This window comes from Diceros bicornis, chromosome 11 (assembly GCF_020826845.1).
Source record: "Diceros bicornis minor isolate mBicDic1 chromosome 11, mDicBic1.mat.cur, whole genome shotgun sequence".
Taxonomy (NCBI): domain Eukaryota; kingdom Metazoa; phylum Chordata; class Mammalia; order Perissodactyla; family Rhinocerotidae; genus Diceros; species Diceros bicornis.
The window spans coordinates 36899431-36915446 of NC_080750.1; the positions used below are offsets into that span (position 1 = coordinate 36899431).

The following is a 16016-nucleotide window of genomic DNA, read 5'->3' on the forward strand; positions in this document are numbered from 1 at the left end:
TCATTGCAGATGTAATGAGTTAAGATGAGGTCAGTAGGGTTGGGCCCTAATCCACTATGATGGTGTCTTCATAAAAAGGGGAAATTTGGACACTGAGACAGACATGCATAGAGGGAGGTCAATGTGAAGGGAGAAAATGGCCATCTGTAAGCCAAGGAGAGATCCTTTCCTCATGGCCCTCAGAAGGAACCAACCCTGCTCACGTCTTGATCTCAGACTTCCAGCTTCCAGAACTGGGAGACAATACATTTCTGATGTTTAAGCCCCAGTCTGCGGTACCTTGTTACAGCAGTCCTAGGGCAGTAATACAGTGGCTAAAAGTGCGTGTTTTGAGCTAAAAAGAACCTATTTTGAAATCTTATTTTCACTATTTTATACCTTGGTGACCCTGGACAAGTAAACTTGACCTCTTTATGCTTTAGTTTTCTTCTGTGAAATGGAAAGAGTGGTACCAACCTCACTGGGATGTTGTGGCAAATGATAATGGATGTTAAGTGCCTGAAGGTGCATGGCAGGACCTACGGCTTAGTAAACGAAGATGGGAGAAGGCCGTCTCCCTAGCCACCCCCTGCTTCTTCCCAGCATCCCTTCTCCAAAGGCCATCCTTGCTCTCTCCCTCTGCCCTACATCGTCTGGCCTTTCCCCTCCTTCCCAAGGCACGCTCTGCCTCTATAATCTTGGCCTTGTCTTCGTCCCTCATTCACCTCAGTGCTGGGCCCCTTCTTACCAGTCTCCTTCAAGTCTCTCAAAGCCAGTCTTTGTGACTCCTTCCTCTGCCAGATGTTTTCCATGACTTTTTGAATCTACCTGAGCCACACCACTTTCTTTCCTCCCTCCTGTCAGAGGATGTTATTCCAGGAGAGTGTCCTCAGACAGCTTTTCTGCTCCTTGCTCTGCAAATGTCTTCTCAGATGCTTGTCAGCACTCTTTTTCCTTGAGTAGCCTGGGGAGTAATTTATTGCTACCCCATTTGGGTAACCTGGCACATTCTCCTAATGCTTTAATGTCTGGCTAAAAGTGTCTCAATCTACTGGTTAGAAGATTACCTTGGAGAATCGTTTCCTATTATATGAACAACTTGATTGGAAACCAGACTTCTGCTTTTTATCTGAGAAAAGACCTGCACTTGGACTTGGGCAGTATATGCATGAGATTCATTTAGGCAGCTCAGTGCCATGTGCTGGTGTCTGGATTTCTTCTTCCTTGGAGGGTTTAGCAACCAAGGAAACTTGCAGGTGGAGCAACTCAGAGTGGAAAGAGCATGAACTGACCCAAATCAAGCCAGTTTTCACAGGAACCATGACCCTCTCTGGCCCAGGGCATGAAGATCCAAAGAAGTGGGTTTTTCAAAGCACAGAAAACTTGGAAACCACTGTCTTCGTAACATAAATAAATTCTATGAAAAAATACCTGAGTAACTGCTAGCGGTAGATTGATTTAAGGATCCCAAATTTCCCTCCTCCCTGATCCATGCCCTTTTTGTGGAGCCCTCCCATGCTGAGTCTGGGCTTGATCTTGTAACTTGCTTTGGCCAACAGGACAGGAGCAAACTTGATGCAGTCAGAGGCTTTAAAACTGTTATACCTTTCCACTGTCTTTCTTAGAGCCTTTGCCTCTATCATGAAAATATGCCCAGGCTAGCCCACTGGAGGATGACAGGCCACGTGGAACAAAACCATCCTAGACCAGTTGACTACTGGCTGACCACAGATGCATGAACAAGCCCAACTCAGCCAAGCCTGGCCCCGATCAGCAGAAACCCCCCTAGCTAACTAACTCACTCACTCATAAACTCATGAGACATAATCAATCAATGGTGGTCGATTTAACCACTACGTTTTGGGTGGTTTGCAATTATCTATCTGCTATTCTGCCTCACTGTTCACTTTGCTCTGGTGTACAGTCTTGGTCCATGCTGAACATTAAGATCAGATCTTAATCTTCTCTTAGCCAATGTTGTTTGGGAAGCCACTGTTTTATTTATTTATTTCCAAGAAAATTGCTACACTAGCAATTGGATGACTTGAGATTAAAGTGCCAGAGATACTTGTAATCAAGTCATTTTAGTCTGTGTACACTTGTAGTTTATCAAAAAGTATGTTAGAGTTGACTTTAGCATAAAGGGACAATGTTTTTCTCTTTGCTTCTACCGACATACAGAAGCAAACAAACCCCTAATTATATATGCATCACTATGCATAATTTTTACTGCTTTGGCATACAGTGGCTGGCTGGCTCAGTGGCAGAGACTTAGTTCCTAGCTAATGATTCCTAAATGTGCAGCTGGATTCTTCGGGCCTCAGAGCACTTCTAGAAATTCTTAGAAATCAATACAGTCACACTTGACCCAAGACTGAGCCTGCTCTATTCAGAAAGGGCATCCACTTTAACCAAGGGTGCAAACTGGTACGGCCTCCTGCTAGCCTCGGTGGGCTCACAGCCTAAGATGGCTTTGCGTAAAGTTACGGGCTTTCTGTGAAAAGCCCTGCTCCTTAATAGGTCAAACTGCATACATTTTAAGATATAAAATTACCTCCATTTATACTAAATGTTTTACAAACAAGTTTGTATACAGGACTCCTCTAAAGTTTGTAAAATATTTTTCCTGTGCTGTTTAATGGCTAGGTTGTGTTCCCATCTGTCTATCTATTGTGTTAAAGCAACGTTGAATTGAACGCTCAAATAGTCTTCTCTTTCTGAAAGCACGTAACGATCAGCAGTTAAATGACACATTAAAAATGTACTTGAATTTATCTCATGGGAAGTAAATGTTTGTTTTTTAGTTTTAAAATGAGCTGATAATTGTTTACTGCTCTCTTGTGGTCCCTATTAAGGAGTGAAATCAAGGGGAGCAGCCTGTAAGAAAGAGGTGAGAGAAGCATCACGGCCGGTGGGGAGCTGAGTGTCTTGAGGACTGAGGGTGAGAGAGCAGGACAAGACTGCGTGGGGGAAGAACTCCTCAGACGGGGCATCTGGTCTCCTCACGTGAGTCTCAAAGACGACTGAAACGAACAAGCTTTCGTGTGGTTGTGAAGATAAAGGAGGCACTGGACATACAGTGTTTAGCAGCTAAGTAGTAGCAGTTACCGTTATTAAACCGTTACAGGGTATTTTAGTGAACCAAATATTAGCAGTAAGAAACAACACATCTTATCAGTCCCCAAAGAGCATAAAAACACGTGCCTAAGACAGGGCTCTTTCCAACATGGGGAAAAAAATTGTTACTCCATCTTGGACGTAGGCAGGAGCACATATACTCAAGATTTAGAAGGGCACAAAATCCAGGTGTTCCTATAGACATTCAAATGAACTGTTTCCAAAACAACAAATGATTAAAGTAAAGGATTTATTGTAATCTGCTTACAATCCTTTGCAAAGACAGACATATGTTTTTGCATAAAGATATAAATTGCTTCATTTTAAACTAATTTAGTGTGTGTTTTAATTCTATGAAGAAGTTTTGGTGAATTATGAATTGTACCAAACCAAGATTTTTAAGAGCAATATGGTACAAAAATAAGAGCAGACAGACAATTTGGACTGGGACAGGCATTCAACAGTGAATTTAGAATATGGCTTTGCTGTTTAATCAAGCAAAGTTACCTGGAGACACACAAAGAGCCAGTAACTTTGTTAATACAAAAAGCTGATGCAGACCGTCTCCATCCCAATCCTGGTTACGTCGAAATTCCGATTTCATAAAAAATAAGTCTGAGCTAAAAGCTGCTCTTGTAAGCCATTTCTTTTCTAGAAGCTCCCAGTCTGCATGCTGTGTATTTATCACCTTCCTAGTGTAGCTTTCATATTGCTGTGCATGTAAGTTGACTGTATTTAAAGATCTGCCTATAAATTAAATTCCTGAAATTGCAAATTATGTAAGAAAAATTCCTTCCTCTGCGTGCAGCTTTCACAGGTTTCCCCTTGCATAAGGCAGGTGTCTTTTGAAAGACAAGGTAATGTTGCCTGCATGGTGAACCCTGGAGAAAATTGTTGATCCCAACGCTGCCTTCTCCCGGCCTTGGGCTTCTCCAGCTTTTAGGTTTTGGAAAATAACATGATTTCACTGAGTACCTGATGATTATCATCACTTTTAAAAGATTAATTTGGCCTCTATTCAAAGTAGTTTATTTAGTGCAATCATATTGTTGTTTCCCCAAAGATATATATGTTTGTGATCTGGGGCAAGAGAAAAGTCATAAATTGCATCAGTGCCCAACAGATTAATGAATTAAAAATTTTAGTGCCACTGTCTTGCTTATATGAGCTGTAGTTTTTTTTCCCCAAAACTCTTTATATATAAAATTTATTTTTAAAACCTACCTTTTAAAAATCTAAAAACCCTCTAATGATCGTGTGGTCTCCACGCCATTCTGGCCGAACCGTGTCAGTAGGCATCTCCCCAGTGCGTCCTGCCACGACCTACGAGTGTTCCCTTGACCAGTTCGGAGTGCAAAACACCTTTCCAAGACCCAAAGTGAACATTTCACCTTTTACAGAGAGAATGCACAGAATTTCTTTCCCAAAGGAGAAAATTCCATGTTCTAAAATGGGATGAGACTGTGCTCTCCGAGCCAGCGCATTTCCAGACTCTCTCCTAGAGCTGATTCTGCTTCGTGAGGAAAAAGGAAAAGAGGCTGCCTTCCTCAAGCTGCAGCACTCCCAGGACATTCTCTCACACGTGTGCTCTCAAGTGACACCTTCAAGGAGCTGCAGACACCCCAGCGTGTTGTTCCCCCACGGAAGCAGGACGAAGCAGAAGTCGGAACACGTGCTCAAGCCCCACGAACACCCCGAGCAGGAGACCGAGGACAAAACAAAAGTACAGAAAGAGTAGAAAGGCTTACAGACAACCGAAGAGGTTTAAGTGTGGTTATTTACAACAGAGACTGTAAAATGGTAAATTAGATATGAAGCTAAAAAAGGCACAGCTTTCCCTTTCTTAAATACACTGTAAACGGTTCATTAGGCATGCAGAACATTTCACTTTACAAAAAAAAATTTTACCTTGTTTGTTTAGACAAAGATAGTACTTAAATAGTCTCCAGCAAAATAGAATTCTTTCAAAAATACTTTCCCATTCATCCTATTAACCATTAAAGTTTTTTTTTTTTTTTGTATGTGTCTCATTTACAAAAGTTCCTTATACCTTATATCAGGTCCTTCACAATTTATACATACAGTAATGTACAGCACAGCAAAAGACTGCAAAAAATTATTCGTAAAGCCAACACAATAGATACTAGAAATTGAAACCAAGGCATTTAACATCTTATCCATTCTAATTAAATAATAAATGGACGCTAAAGGGTGTATATACCAGTGATGCAGAAGGACGTGGGCGAAAAGGAGCCCTGCAGGGGGCGCTATTCCGCTTCATGGGCTCTTATTACACAACAGGAATCTGTATATATTTTTTCTTTTTTTGTTTTTTAAATAATAAAAGGATATTAATGCCCCATATTGACTATACGTTTTATGTGCAAACCAAGGGTAAGCTTTAAAAAGTTCGTTAGTCCTTGAACCCTTTTAAAACAAGCGAACGAGACCAGAAACTACATGGCAGAGTTAAAACTTCCATCTGTTAAAATATCAAAATCAGAGTTATTGACTAGATATGGCTTTTCATCCAGAGGAACAGGAACAGGTTTCTAAGCGCTGGGGATTGGAGGGGGAAGAATTGTTTAGACTGCTCAGGTCTTGCCAAATCTGCGTCAAAATGCTTTCCGGGCTCCAAACCCTTGACATGGTTTTAAACTTGAGAAACTGCTGAACAAGTGTGAATCAACCATCATATGTTAAAAATATGATTCCTTAGGTCCTTTGCGGGTGCGGAATAACACGGGGAAACTTAAGGCAAAGTTCTCCTGGTAAGACGTCTCTGTTACTTCCTGTGAAAGTAAAGGGGCTTGGCGTTCCCGGACTCCACCTTCGGCAGCTGGTCGCTGATGATCTCCACCAGCATTGCGGGGAACTCGACCTTCAGGGCATGGGACTCTCGGAAGGTATAGAAGCAAAATTCCAACAGGTCACTCACCAGCTGCAACACAGAAGAGAGGGGACATGATATGGAGGCCTTACTTCCATCCCCGTCCCGGGACCCCTCTGGTGTAAACTCTAAGAGCAACATCAGAGATCTGACCAGGAAACCATGTCTGTGCCGCTGCCTAATTAATTTAGCTGAGTCATCTGTCTTAGGGGAGGAAGAAGGGTGATCATGTCACCTGCCATGTAATATGTCCTTCACGTGAAACAAATTCGGCGAAGAGCTGTGTAGCTGTCCAGGATTGACTAGATCAGCAGCAACAGGGACAGTCACAGAGTTCACAGTGGCTGTGTTACTGAGCTGCTCTCCTCAAATTCTCATTCCTAAATGTGTGAGTTGGTGGGGCAGGCACATGGGTTTATCTTTGGACATTGGTGATGAGCCTTCCCTAGGCTGTGAGGACGACTGGGGGTAGACAGGCAGGTGCTGGCTCAGGGTCCTCGTGGTGGATGCCCCGGAGAGGGAGGGCAGGACGGAGTGCCCTTTTTGCCGAGCCCCCTTTAGGCCCGGCCAGTGGAGCTGTGGCCCTAGAGGCAGCCAGTACTGCCCTGGAGGCAGCCCCCTGGCCCTCATCCTGCCACCTTCCTTCAGGCATCCCACCCTGAGCTGGGGGGCAGGGCTGAGACGTCACAGCTACTCTCCCTGCCCCCAGCTTTATTGAGAGAACTGACACATAACTTTGTATAAGTTTAGGGTGTACAGTGAGTTGATCTGATACACATATACTGCAAAATGATTAGCTAACACCTCCATCCTATCACATAATGACCATTTCTTTTTTATGGTGAGAATATTTAAGATCTACTCAGTTAGCAACTTTCAAGTATATAATACAGTATTATTAACTATAATCACCATGCTGCACATTAGATCCTCAGAACTTATTCCTCTTATAACTGGAAGTTTGTACCCTTTGACCAACATCTCCCCATTTCCCCCACCCCCTAGCCCCTGATAACCACCATTCCATTCTCTGTTTCTATGAGTTTGGCTTTTTTAGATTCCACATATAAGTGAGATCATATAGTATTTGTCTTTCTCTGTCTGACTTATTTCACTTAGCATAACGCCCTCAAGGTCCATCCACGTTGTTACAAATGGCAGGATTTCCTTCTTTCTCATGGCTGAATAACATTCCACTGTGTGTGTATATACCACATCTTCTTTATCCATTCATCCAGTCTCAGCCACTTTCTATTTCATGTTCACCCTGATCCACTCCCCTCCTCGAGGTCCCTCTGTGTCGGTGCCTGCAGCGCCATGAACGAGGATGGTTTCTCATTGTAAATTTTAACTCGAGGGTAGACACCTCAGTTTCTAGGCAACATTGGCCCCCACTAGGCCAACACATCTCTGGGGTTGGGCCTTGTTCACGTCCAGAGAGGAAGGCTCACTGTCCTCAGGCCACAGGGGGTTTGGGGAGGGCCAAGGTCTTTACCTAGGACTCATCCTCCTCGTTCATCCCTGGCCCCTGCTCCAGGCCAGGCACTAGAAAACTGGTGAACACAAGGCCCTGCTTCTGTTCTACTGCGAGGCAACAACACAAACAGTCAGGTGCTGACAGTGCTGGGAGGGGAGGAGGACGGAGGAGGTGCTGCTTTTGGAAGGGTGGTCAGAGTGAAAAGGTGGCCTTGGCACATGACCTGAGGGAGGTGAGGCTGAGCTGTGCAGCCATCAGGGCAGGGATCAGAGCAAGTGTGGGTCACTCACTGGGTCCAGAACACTGGGAAGCTCGTGCAGTGGCATCTATTAGCCGACCAGTTGACATCTGAAACCAGTTACCTGGCAGGGCCAGGGCCACTTAGGGTATATTTGTAAACAGGCCACAGCAATGCCCATTCATGTATGCGATAAGAGGTAAGGAGCAGAGTAACTCAGCACCTGAACATGAGGCAGAATGCCCGGGAGCACCTCTGTGAACCTGTTAATGGGGACAGGTCCCAGGCCTTCTCAGTGCCCCTGTCCTCATCTATAACACCTGCATAAATGTGTTCTCAGCACCGAGCATCACCTAAGAGATGCTGAGAAAACAGAGCAGAATGAAGACAGACCAAGGCCAGGGGCTGGGCTGTTTTTCCTCACAGGTTGCTTGGGGACAATGTCCCAGACACTACTCACTAACCATGCATATTAACCTGGGGCTGGCATTTCCCGCCCACCTCTGTTCCATGTTTCATAGACTGAGAAAGCAGCTCATTTCTAGTCATGAGCTGATACTCTGGCTTCTATTTACAGTAAATGCCTCGGCCAGCTGCACAGGGATGGGGGCCTTACTGGAACATGTGGGGTCGGCCTGGCATCCCTGGGCTGGGCATTTGACCCCGCAAACCCTCAGGAGGAGGGGGCCCAGCCACTCTCAGGAAAGGGCTCACTCCTTCCTCTTGGGTGGCCAGGATGCCCCTGGAGCTGGCTGCTCAGGGGTCCTCAGCAGCTCTGAGAAGGTACGGGCTGCTTCAGAAGCCTGCTGGGCCCACTCCACCCTGGGACAACGCTGAAAACCTCCACAGGACTTGAGCCAGTGGGTCCTGAGCCAGTGACTACAGCTGAGGTCAGGGTTCATCTGTGAGAATGGAGGCCAGGTCCCCAGTCACCGAGTGAGGAGAACACGGGCCAGTCTGGTCCAGGCTGCAGGTTCAGCCCGCCAAGTGCTCGCTGACCCACAGAGTCCCCCACTCCCCTTCACAACCCTGGCCTATCGCAGCCAGTGGGTCAGGGGCCTTCAGGACAGCACCCATGGAGGCCCAGCCCTTAGCAGAAGTTTGAGGTGGGCTGTTGCTGTGGTACAAGGGCACCAGCGCTACTGGAAAACACGAGCCCAGGAAGGGTGACGCTGCAGATGGTCAGAGCACGAGGAGGTGAGGACTAGGCCCCAAGAGCAGGGCGAGAGTCACACATGGAACAGCTGGGTCGGCAGGGACATTGACCAGCCAGAATGGACACTAGTTCAGAAGCCAAACTGCTGTGTCATGGCGAAGGCTCTAACGGTCATGCTAAACGCACTCACGGGCGTCTCCTGAGTGTCAGCCCGGTGCAATATGGAGGCGCATGCCTAGGAACACAGCCGGCGGGGACCCTGCCTGAGCCCAGAGGAGCCGGGAAACAAGGGTACAAACAGGGACAATGCACATGCCCTCGTCGGATGCGGTCCCCAACCCCCTCTCAGGCAGGACTGGCTGCTGCCCCAGATACGGAGTCAGTGGAGGCAGGGCAGGCTGCAGTCACACCCTGGGAGGTGGCACCGGATGGTGGCTGAGCATCCTTGAATGATGCCAGAAACTACCAGGGAAGAGCTGAGTTCATCAGGGCCTGCCACAGTTCTGGTGTGCATGTGAGGAAAGCCAGGCCAAATCACAGGCCACCTTTCAAAGGAAATCACTCCAGGATGACTGCGTGGATAGCTTCCCAGGGAAAACCCAGCTGTTTCCTTGGACACTCACTTGGCATGGAAGGATTTTTCAAAAATGTCACTCTTTTTTCAAACGATGTGAGTTTGGCTGCTTCTGCTTGTTTCTCAGGCTCACTCTTTCATGGATCCCCTCCAACTCCCTGCAGGCACCTCCCCTCCTCGACCTGCCTGGAGCCCCAGCCTGAAGGAATCTTCCTCTCCTCTGAACTCACAGATGCCAACCTTGTCTTTCCAGTTTATCTGACAATTACCCAGGAGCCAGAGGACACTACTTCCTCTTTTAGCCTGTGGTTCACATCTCTTATGGGTGTAACTTTTCACATTTGCAGCTCCTTAAGTGGCCTGCAAGCCTCTTGAAGGCAGGAACCCCCTTGCACAGCCCCATAGCATCCAGGAGAGGACCCTCCGTGTTACTTCCACATAGCACTGGTGAGGCACTGAGGGCTACGGGGCTCAGGGCCTTGTTGCAGTGATTCTCTGACTGCTTCCAAACTCTAAAGTGCTCAGGAATAACTTATTTCAACAGTATTTTTTGTGTGTGTGTGTGAGGAAGACCAGCCCTGAGCTAACATCTGCTGCCAATCCTCCTCTTTTTGCTGAGGAAGACTGGCCCTGGGCTAACATCCATGCTGATCTTCCTCTACTTTATATGGGACGCCGCCACAGCATGGCTTGACAAGTGGTGCGTCAGTCTGCGCCGGGATCTGAACCTGTGAACCCCGGGCCGCTGCAGCGTAGCGTGCGCACTTAACCGTTATGCCACCGGGCCAGCCCAACAGTATTTTTTTAGGGCAGTGTGTTGCTAATTTTAATCAGTGAACCAAAACAAAAACTGGGTAATTTAAACGGGCATCTTCATTTTAGTGGCACTAAGTAAATAATGCAGAACTCAATATACAAGGCTAACCACTTTCATCAATACACTACGCTAACCCCCTTCCACCACCTTTCTCTGTGATTTCCTTTGACTTGTTTATGCCAGGTTTTAATGTGAATTAGTATGCACACCATGGGCACCATGAACCCCAATCACTGCTCACTGTGGTTAGCGGGAGGGGTGGGGGGAGGGTGGTCGTGGCTATAGAGATAAAAGCTCTACCCTGTTGGCCTGTCAGCATGAATGCCTTAATTGCAATGAGACAAATGGCCAGGCCAGGCCTGCCGCCTCCATATTGATCCCCACCAGCCTTTCCTGGTAAATACCAGGCTACATGGAGAGGAAAGAACCCTAATTATAATCAGTAATAAGAGTCCCACATTATTAGGAATCAGAAAGTCTTTTGCACTGACTTTTCATTTTGTACAAAATGCATCTATTGGGATCACAGAAGTTTAGCTTGATGCTCAGCATGATTTATCCAGCCTGATGGCCACAGCTGCCAGGGCTGTAGAGGAGCCTGGATGGTCACAGGGCGACTGATGGCATTTTGCATGCTACAAAAATAAAGCCATCGGGCTCTATCACTGCCCTTTCCCCACTCCGTCCACCGAGCCAGCAGCTGTGTGCAGGCTCCCACCAGGAGCAATGGTCTCTCTCGCGGTGCCATGCAGGGAGGGTGTGGCACTGCTGTTCTAAGGTCACACAGTCAGTAAGTGGTGACGGAGCACCTGAACGATCACGGCCTCTCTGAAGTAGGGTCCCACGTGTTTTCAACAGCATGTTCATTTGTCATAAGTTATCTGCTGACTCCTGAACTTTCGCCTAAGTGAGACTGAGCTTTTGCCTGAAATGAGCATTGGGGGAGGTCTGAAGCTTTATTTTTAAAGATCAGAATTTTAGCCAGCTTTATTGATAGGGTTAGGGGCAAAAGATATATAGCTTCAATTCTAAATACTGTGTAACAGTAATAGACAGAAACGGCCAGCAACTGTTTACTCCAGGTGTTCCAGCAACAGCCTTGTGAACACTGGAAAATGATGCACAGTGATTATATAAGGAGTCTGGCCTTCATTCAAAACCCCCAATCCCCCCCAGCACAGGCCAGTCTGGAAGATGCCTGTGTGTACACAGGTGGGTGCCCTGCAGCCGTGCAGGACTGCTTCTCTCTGGCTGGTGATGTCTCAACAAAATGTGATGGTAACATGGTGCAAAAGTAACAAAAGCCGCCCAAATTTAGGAGCATTTGTTTCTACACTCAGAAGAAAATATAACCTTTAACAACAAGGTTAGACCACTATTTACTTATGGATTCCCTTTGGAAAGCCAGGCCCCACTGAGGGCTCCTGGCAGGCTCTCCTAGAGGCTGAGTTTAGCCGAGTCCTGAAGGCCTCCAAGATGTGACCAAGAGGAAAAGTATCAGAAAGATACCATCAGGGAGTCATGTCAGCATCACGGCGGTGTCAAAGAGTTCCTGTTTTTTGTCTCCCTTTTTCAACCAAGTCAATCATCCATCCACGAACAAAAGCACCTTTATGGGAGCTGCGGGATCCAGCACCATACACCAAAGGAAGAGTCTCTCCCACCTGTGCATCCAGTAATAGGCAGAGAGAACTCGGTACAGGCTGTGGAACCAGCAGAGCAGCAAACCTGCCCCTACCCCTCTGGCCACAGAAGGGGAAAAAACCTGGAGAGTGCTGACCTGGGCAGATACCCACAGACAAGAGAGAAACTGCAGAAGTCCGGGGAGATTCCAACATGCCATTGGAGCAGAAAAACCCAAGTGAGTTTGGACGCCTTGGAGATAGAAAGAACTTGACCAGCACTGTCCCCACCTCTGCCAAGGCAACACTGAATGGGCCGAACTATCAGGTAGCAGCAACCTCTCCAGCAGGGGAAAAGGAGAGTGGAGAGTGAGTGCATAGCTACTCCAGTGGTGTGGGACACAGCTGGAGAAACCTGTATCTCTCCAGCAGTACCCAGAGTACTGAGGCAGACCTCCATGACTGGGAGGAGGGAGGAGATTGGGAAAGAGGCAGATAAGAATATCAAAGGGCATTAAAGGCACACAGTTCCTGCTGACTGTGCTCAGCAGGAAGTCTACCCATGAGCCTCTGGAAGTACCAGACCTGGGGATCTCCCTAGTGGGTCTGCGGGCACCCTCAACACCCCAAGTGCTAAACTCACACCTCCCCCCACTCTGCAGCTGGCTCCTTGTGCATACTTCTGAGCCAGGTGGCAAGAGTGAGCTCCAGTAGATGGGAAGTGTGCTCAGAAAACAGGCCAGGATCTGTGGGCAAGTAAGAAAACACAAAGTTGAGCTGTAGCGCCACCTTATGGAAAGAAAAAGAGAGGTTTCCAGTGGCCAGCCTGGTAGGTTGTAAGAACCAGAGAACTAGAGAAGACATAAAAGCTTAAGAAGTGTGCCACAATTCTTAAGGAGGGAGCAAAAAGAGTGAAACAGGTGTACCCACACAAAGACAGAGAAAACTACAGATAATAAGAGTGCAAATGAACAGAATACCCCATTTGAGGGCAACTAGCAAAGACTTAAGGAGGTGTCTGCTACTTCAGATGTGAAAAAAGCAATGCAAAACTACAAGGAACATGAAAAATCAAACATGTCATCACCAAAAGATAATAATAATTCTCCAACAACTAAGCTCAAAGGCATGGAATTTTGTGATCTAGCTGATAATGAATTCAAAATAGCTGCTTTGAAGAAACTCAATGAGCTACAAGAAAATTCAGAAAGACAATTCAGAACAATCACAAAAACAATACAGGTTCAAAATGAACTATTTACCAAAGAGAGAAATCACAAAAAAGAACCAAACAGAAATTCTGGAGCTGAGGAACTTGATGAATAAAATGAAAAATGCAATAGAGTGCATCTGCAGTAGAGCAGAACAAATGGAAGACAGAATAAGTGAGTTAGAGGATTTTGAAATAACCCATTTAGAGGAGACCAAAGAAAAAAGAATGAAAAAGATTGAAGAAAGCCTACATAATCTAAGGGATTCCAACAAAAGAACTAATATTAGAAAAATCAGGGCTCCAGAAAGAGAAGAAAGGGAGAAGGGGCCAGAAAGTTTATCTAAAGAAATAACAGCTGAGAACTTCCCAAACCTGGGGAGAGAACCGGACATCCAAGATCACAAGCTAATAGATCACCCTATTATCTCAATGCAAAAAGACCTTCTCCAAGACACATTATAATGAAACTGTCAAAAATCAAAGGTAAAGAAAGAATTCTAAAAGCAGCCAGGGAAAAAAAAAAAGATTGTAACCTACAAAGGAACCCCCATTAAGCTATCAGCAGATTTCTCAGCAGAAACCCTACAGGCCAGGAGGGAGTATGGAATGACTTATTCAAAGCGTTGAAAGAAAAAAATCGCCAGGCAGGAATACTCTATCTGGCAAAGTTATCTTTTAGATATGAAGGAGAAAAAGACTTTCCTAGACAAACAAAAGCTGCGGGAGTTCATCACCACTAGAACTGCTTTGCAAGAAATGCTGAAAGGAGTTCTTCAGGCTGAAATGAACAGACGCTAATCAGTGACATGAAAACATACAAAAGTATACAACATACTGGTAAAGGTAATATATAGTCAGACTTAGAAAATTTTAATTCTGTAATAGGATGGTGTGTTAACCACTTAACCAGAGTATAAAGGTCAAAGGAAAAGAGTCTTAAAAATAATTTTAGCTACTGTAACCTTGTTAACAAATACACAATAGAAAAAGAGGTAAATAATGACATCAAAAATATAAAAGGGGGGGGGTAGAACAGTGAAGCTTTTGTAGATGATGGAAGTTAAGTTGCTATGAGCTTCACATGAACTGTTTTATGTGTGAGATGTCTTATGTAAGCCTCATGGTAACCACAAAGCAAAAACCTAGAGTAGATGCAGAAAAGATAAACAAAAGGGAAACAGAGCATACCACCATGGAAAATCACCAATCTGCAAAGGTAAGCAGAAACAGAGGGAAAAGAAACAATGGAAATATAAAATAACCAGAAAACAATGAATAAAATGGCATTATAACCCTAAATGTAAATGGATTGAATTCACCAATCAAAGGCACAGAGTGACTGGATGGATAAAAAAACAAGACTCAACTATATGCTGCCTACAAGAGACTCATGTCAGCTTTCAGGACACACATAAGCTCAGAGTGAAGGGATGGAAAAAGATATTCCATGCAAGTGAAAACCAAAAGAAAGTGGGAGTAACAATACTTTTTATATCAGACAAAATAGACAAGCCAAAAATGGTAACAAGAGACAAAGAAAGTCAATATATAATGATAAATAGGTCAATTCTTCAAGAAAAATATAATAATTGTACACATATATGCAGTCAACATTGGAGCACCTAAACATATTAAGCAAATACTAACAGATCTGAAGGGAGAAATAGACAACAGTACAAAATAGATAACAGTACACCACTTTCAGCAATGGATAGATCATCCAGACAGAAAATCAACAAAGAAACACTGGACTTGAACCATACATTAGGCCAAATGGACCTAACAGACATTTATAGAACATTCTATCCAATAGAAGCAGAATACACATTCTACTCCATAGACCATATGATAGAACACAAACTAAGTCTCAGCAAATTTAAGACGACTGAAATCAAACCAAGTATCTTTTCTGACCACAATGGTAAGAAACTAGAAATTAACATGAGGAAAGCTAGAAAAATCTGCAAACAAGTGGAAATTAAACAACACACTCCTGAACAACTAATGGGTCACAGAAGAAATCAAAAGGGAAATCAAAAAATCTCTCAAAACAAATGAAAATGGAAACACAACATACTGAAACCTACGGGATGCTGCAAAAGCAGTTCTGAGAGAGAAATTTATGATGATAAATGCATATATTAAGAAAACAGGGCCAGCCCAGTGGCTTAGCGGTTAAGTACGCATGCTCTGCTACTGGCGGCCCGGGTTCGGATCCTGGGCGTGCACCGATACACTGCTTCTCCGGCCATGCTGAGGCCACGTCCCACATACAGCAACTAGAAGGATGTGCAACTATGACGTACAACTATCTACTGGGGCTTTGGGGAAAAAAAGGAGGAGGATTGGCAGTAGATGTTAGCTCAGAGCTGGTCTTCCTCAGCAAAAAGAGGATTAGCACGATGTTAGCTCAGGGCTGATCTTCCTCACAAAGAAAAAACAAAAAAAGAAAACAGACAGATCTCAAACAACCTAACTTGACACCTCAAGGAACTAGAAAAAGAAGAACAAACTAAGCCCAAAGTTAGCAGAAGGAAGGAAATAACAAAGATTAGAATGGAAATAAATGAAATAGGGATGAAAAAAACAATGGAAAAAAAAAATCAATGAAACTAAGAGCTGGTTTTTTGAAAAGACAAACAAAATTGTTAAACCTTTAGCTAGACTAAGAAAAAAGAGAGAAGACTCAAATAATTAAAATCAGAAATGAAAGAAGAGACATTACAACTGATACCACAGAAATACAAAGGTTCATAAGAGACTACCATATACAATTATATGCTAACAAATTGCATAACCTAGAAGAAATGGATAAATTCCTAGATACATGCAACCTGCTTTGACTGAATCAGGAAGAAACAGAAAATCTGAACAGATCAATAACATGTAAGGAGACTGAATCAGTAGTCAAAAACCTCCCAACACAGAAAACC

General features: G+C 44.8%; 1 protein-coding gene across 1 annotated transcript in view; it reads right to left on the reverse strand.

Moving 5' to 3' along the window:
* Positions 1-3329: 3329 nt before the first annotated feature.
* The window catches only part of NR3C2 (nuclear receptor subfamily 3 group C member 2), a 326353-nt gene continuing 313666 nt past the window's right edge, over positions 3330-16016 (reverse strand). The window contains exon 9 of the mRNA XM_058550170.1: positions 3330-6037. Within this exon, the coding sequence (XP_058406153.1) occupies positions 5882-6037 (156 nt within the window). The 3' untranslated portion in view covers positions 3330-5881. The remainder of the gene's footprint in view (positions 6038-16016) is intronic.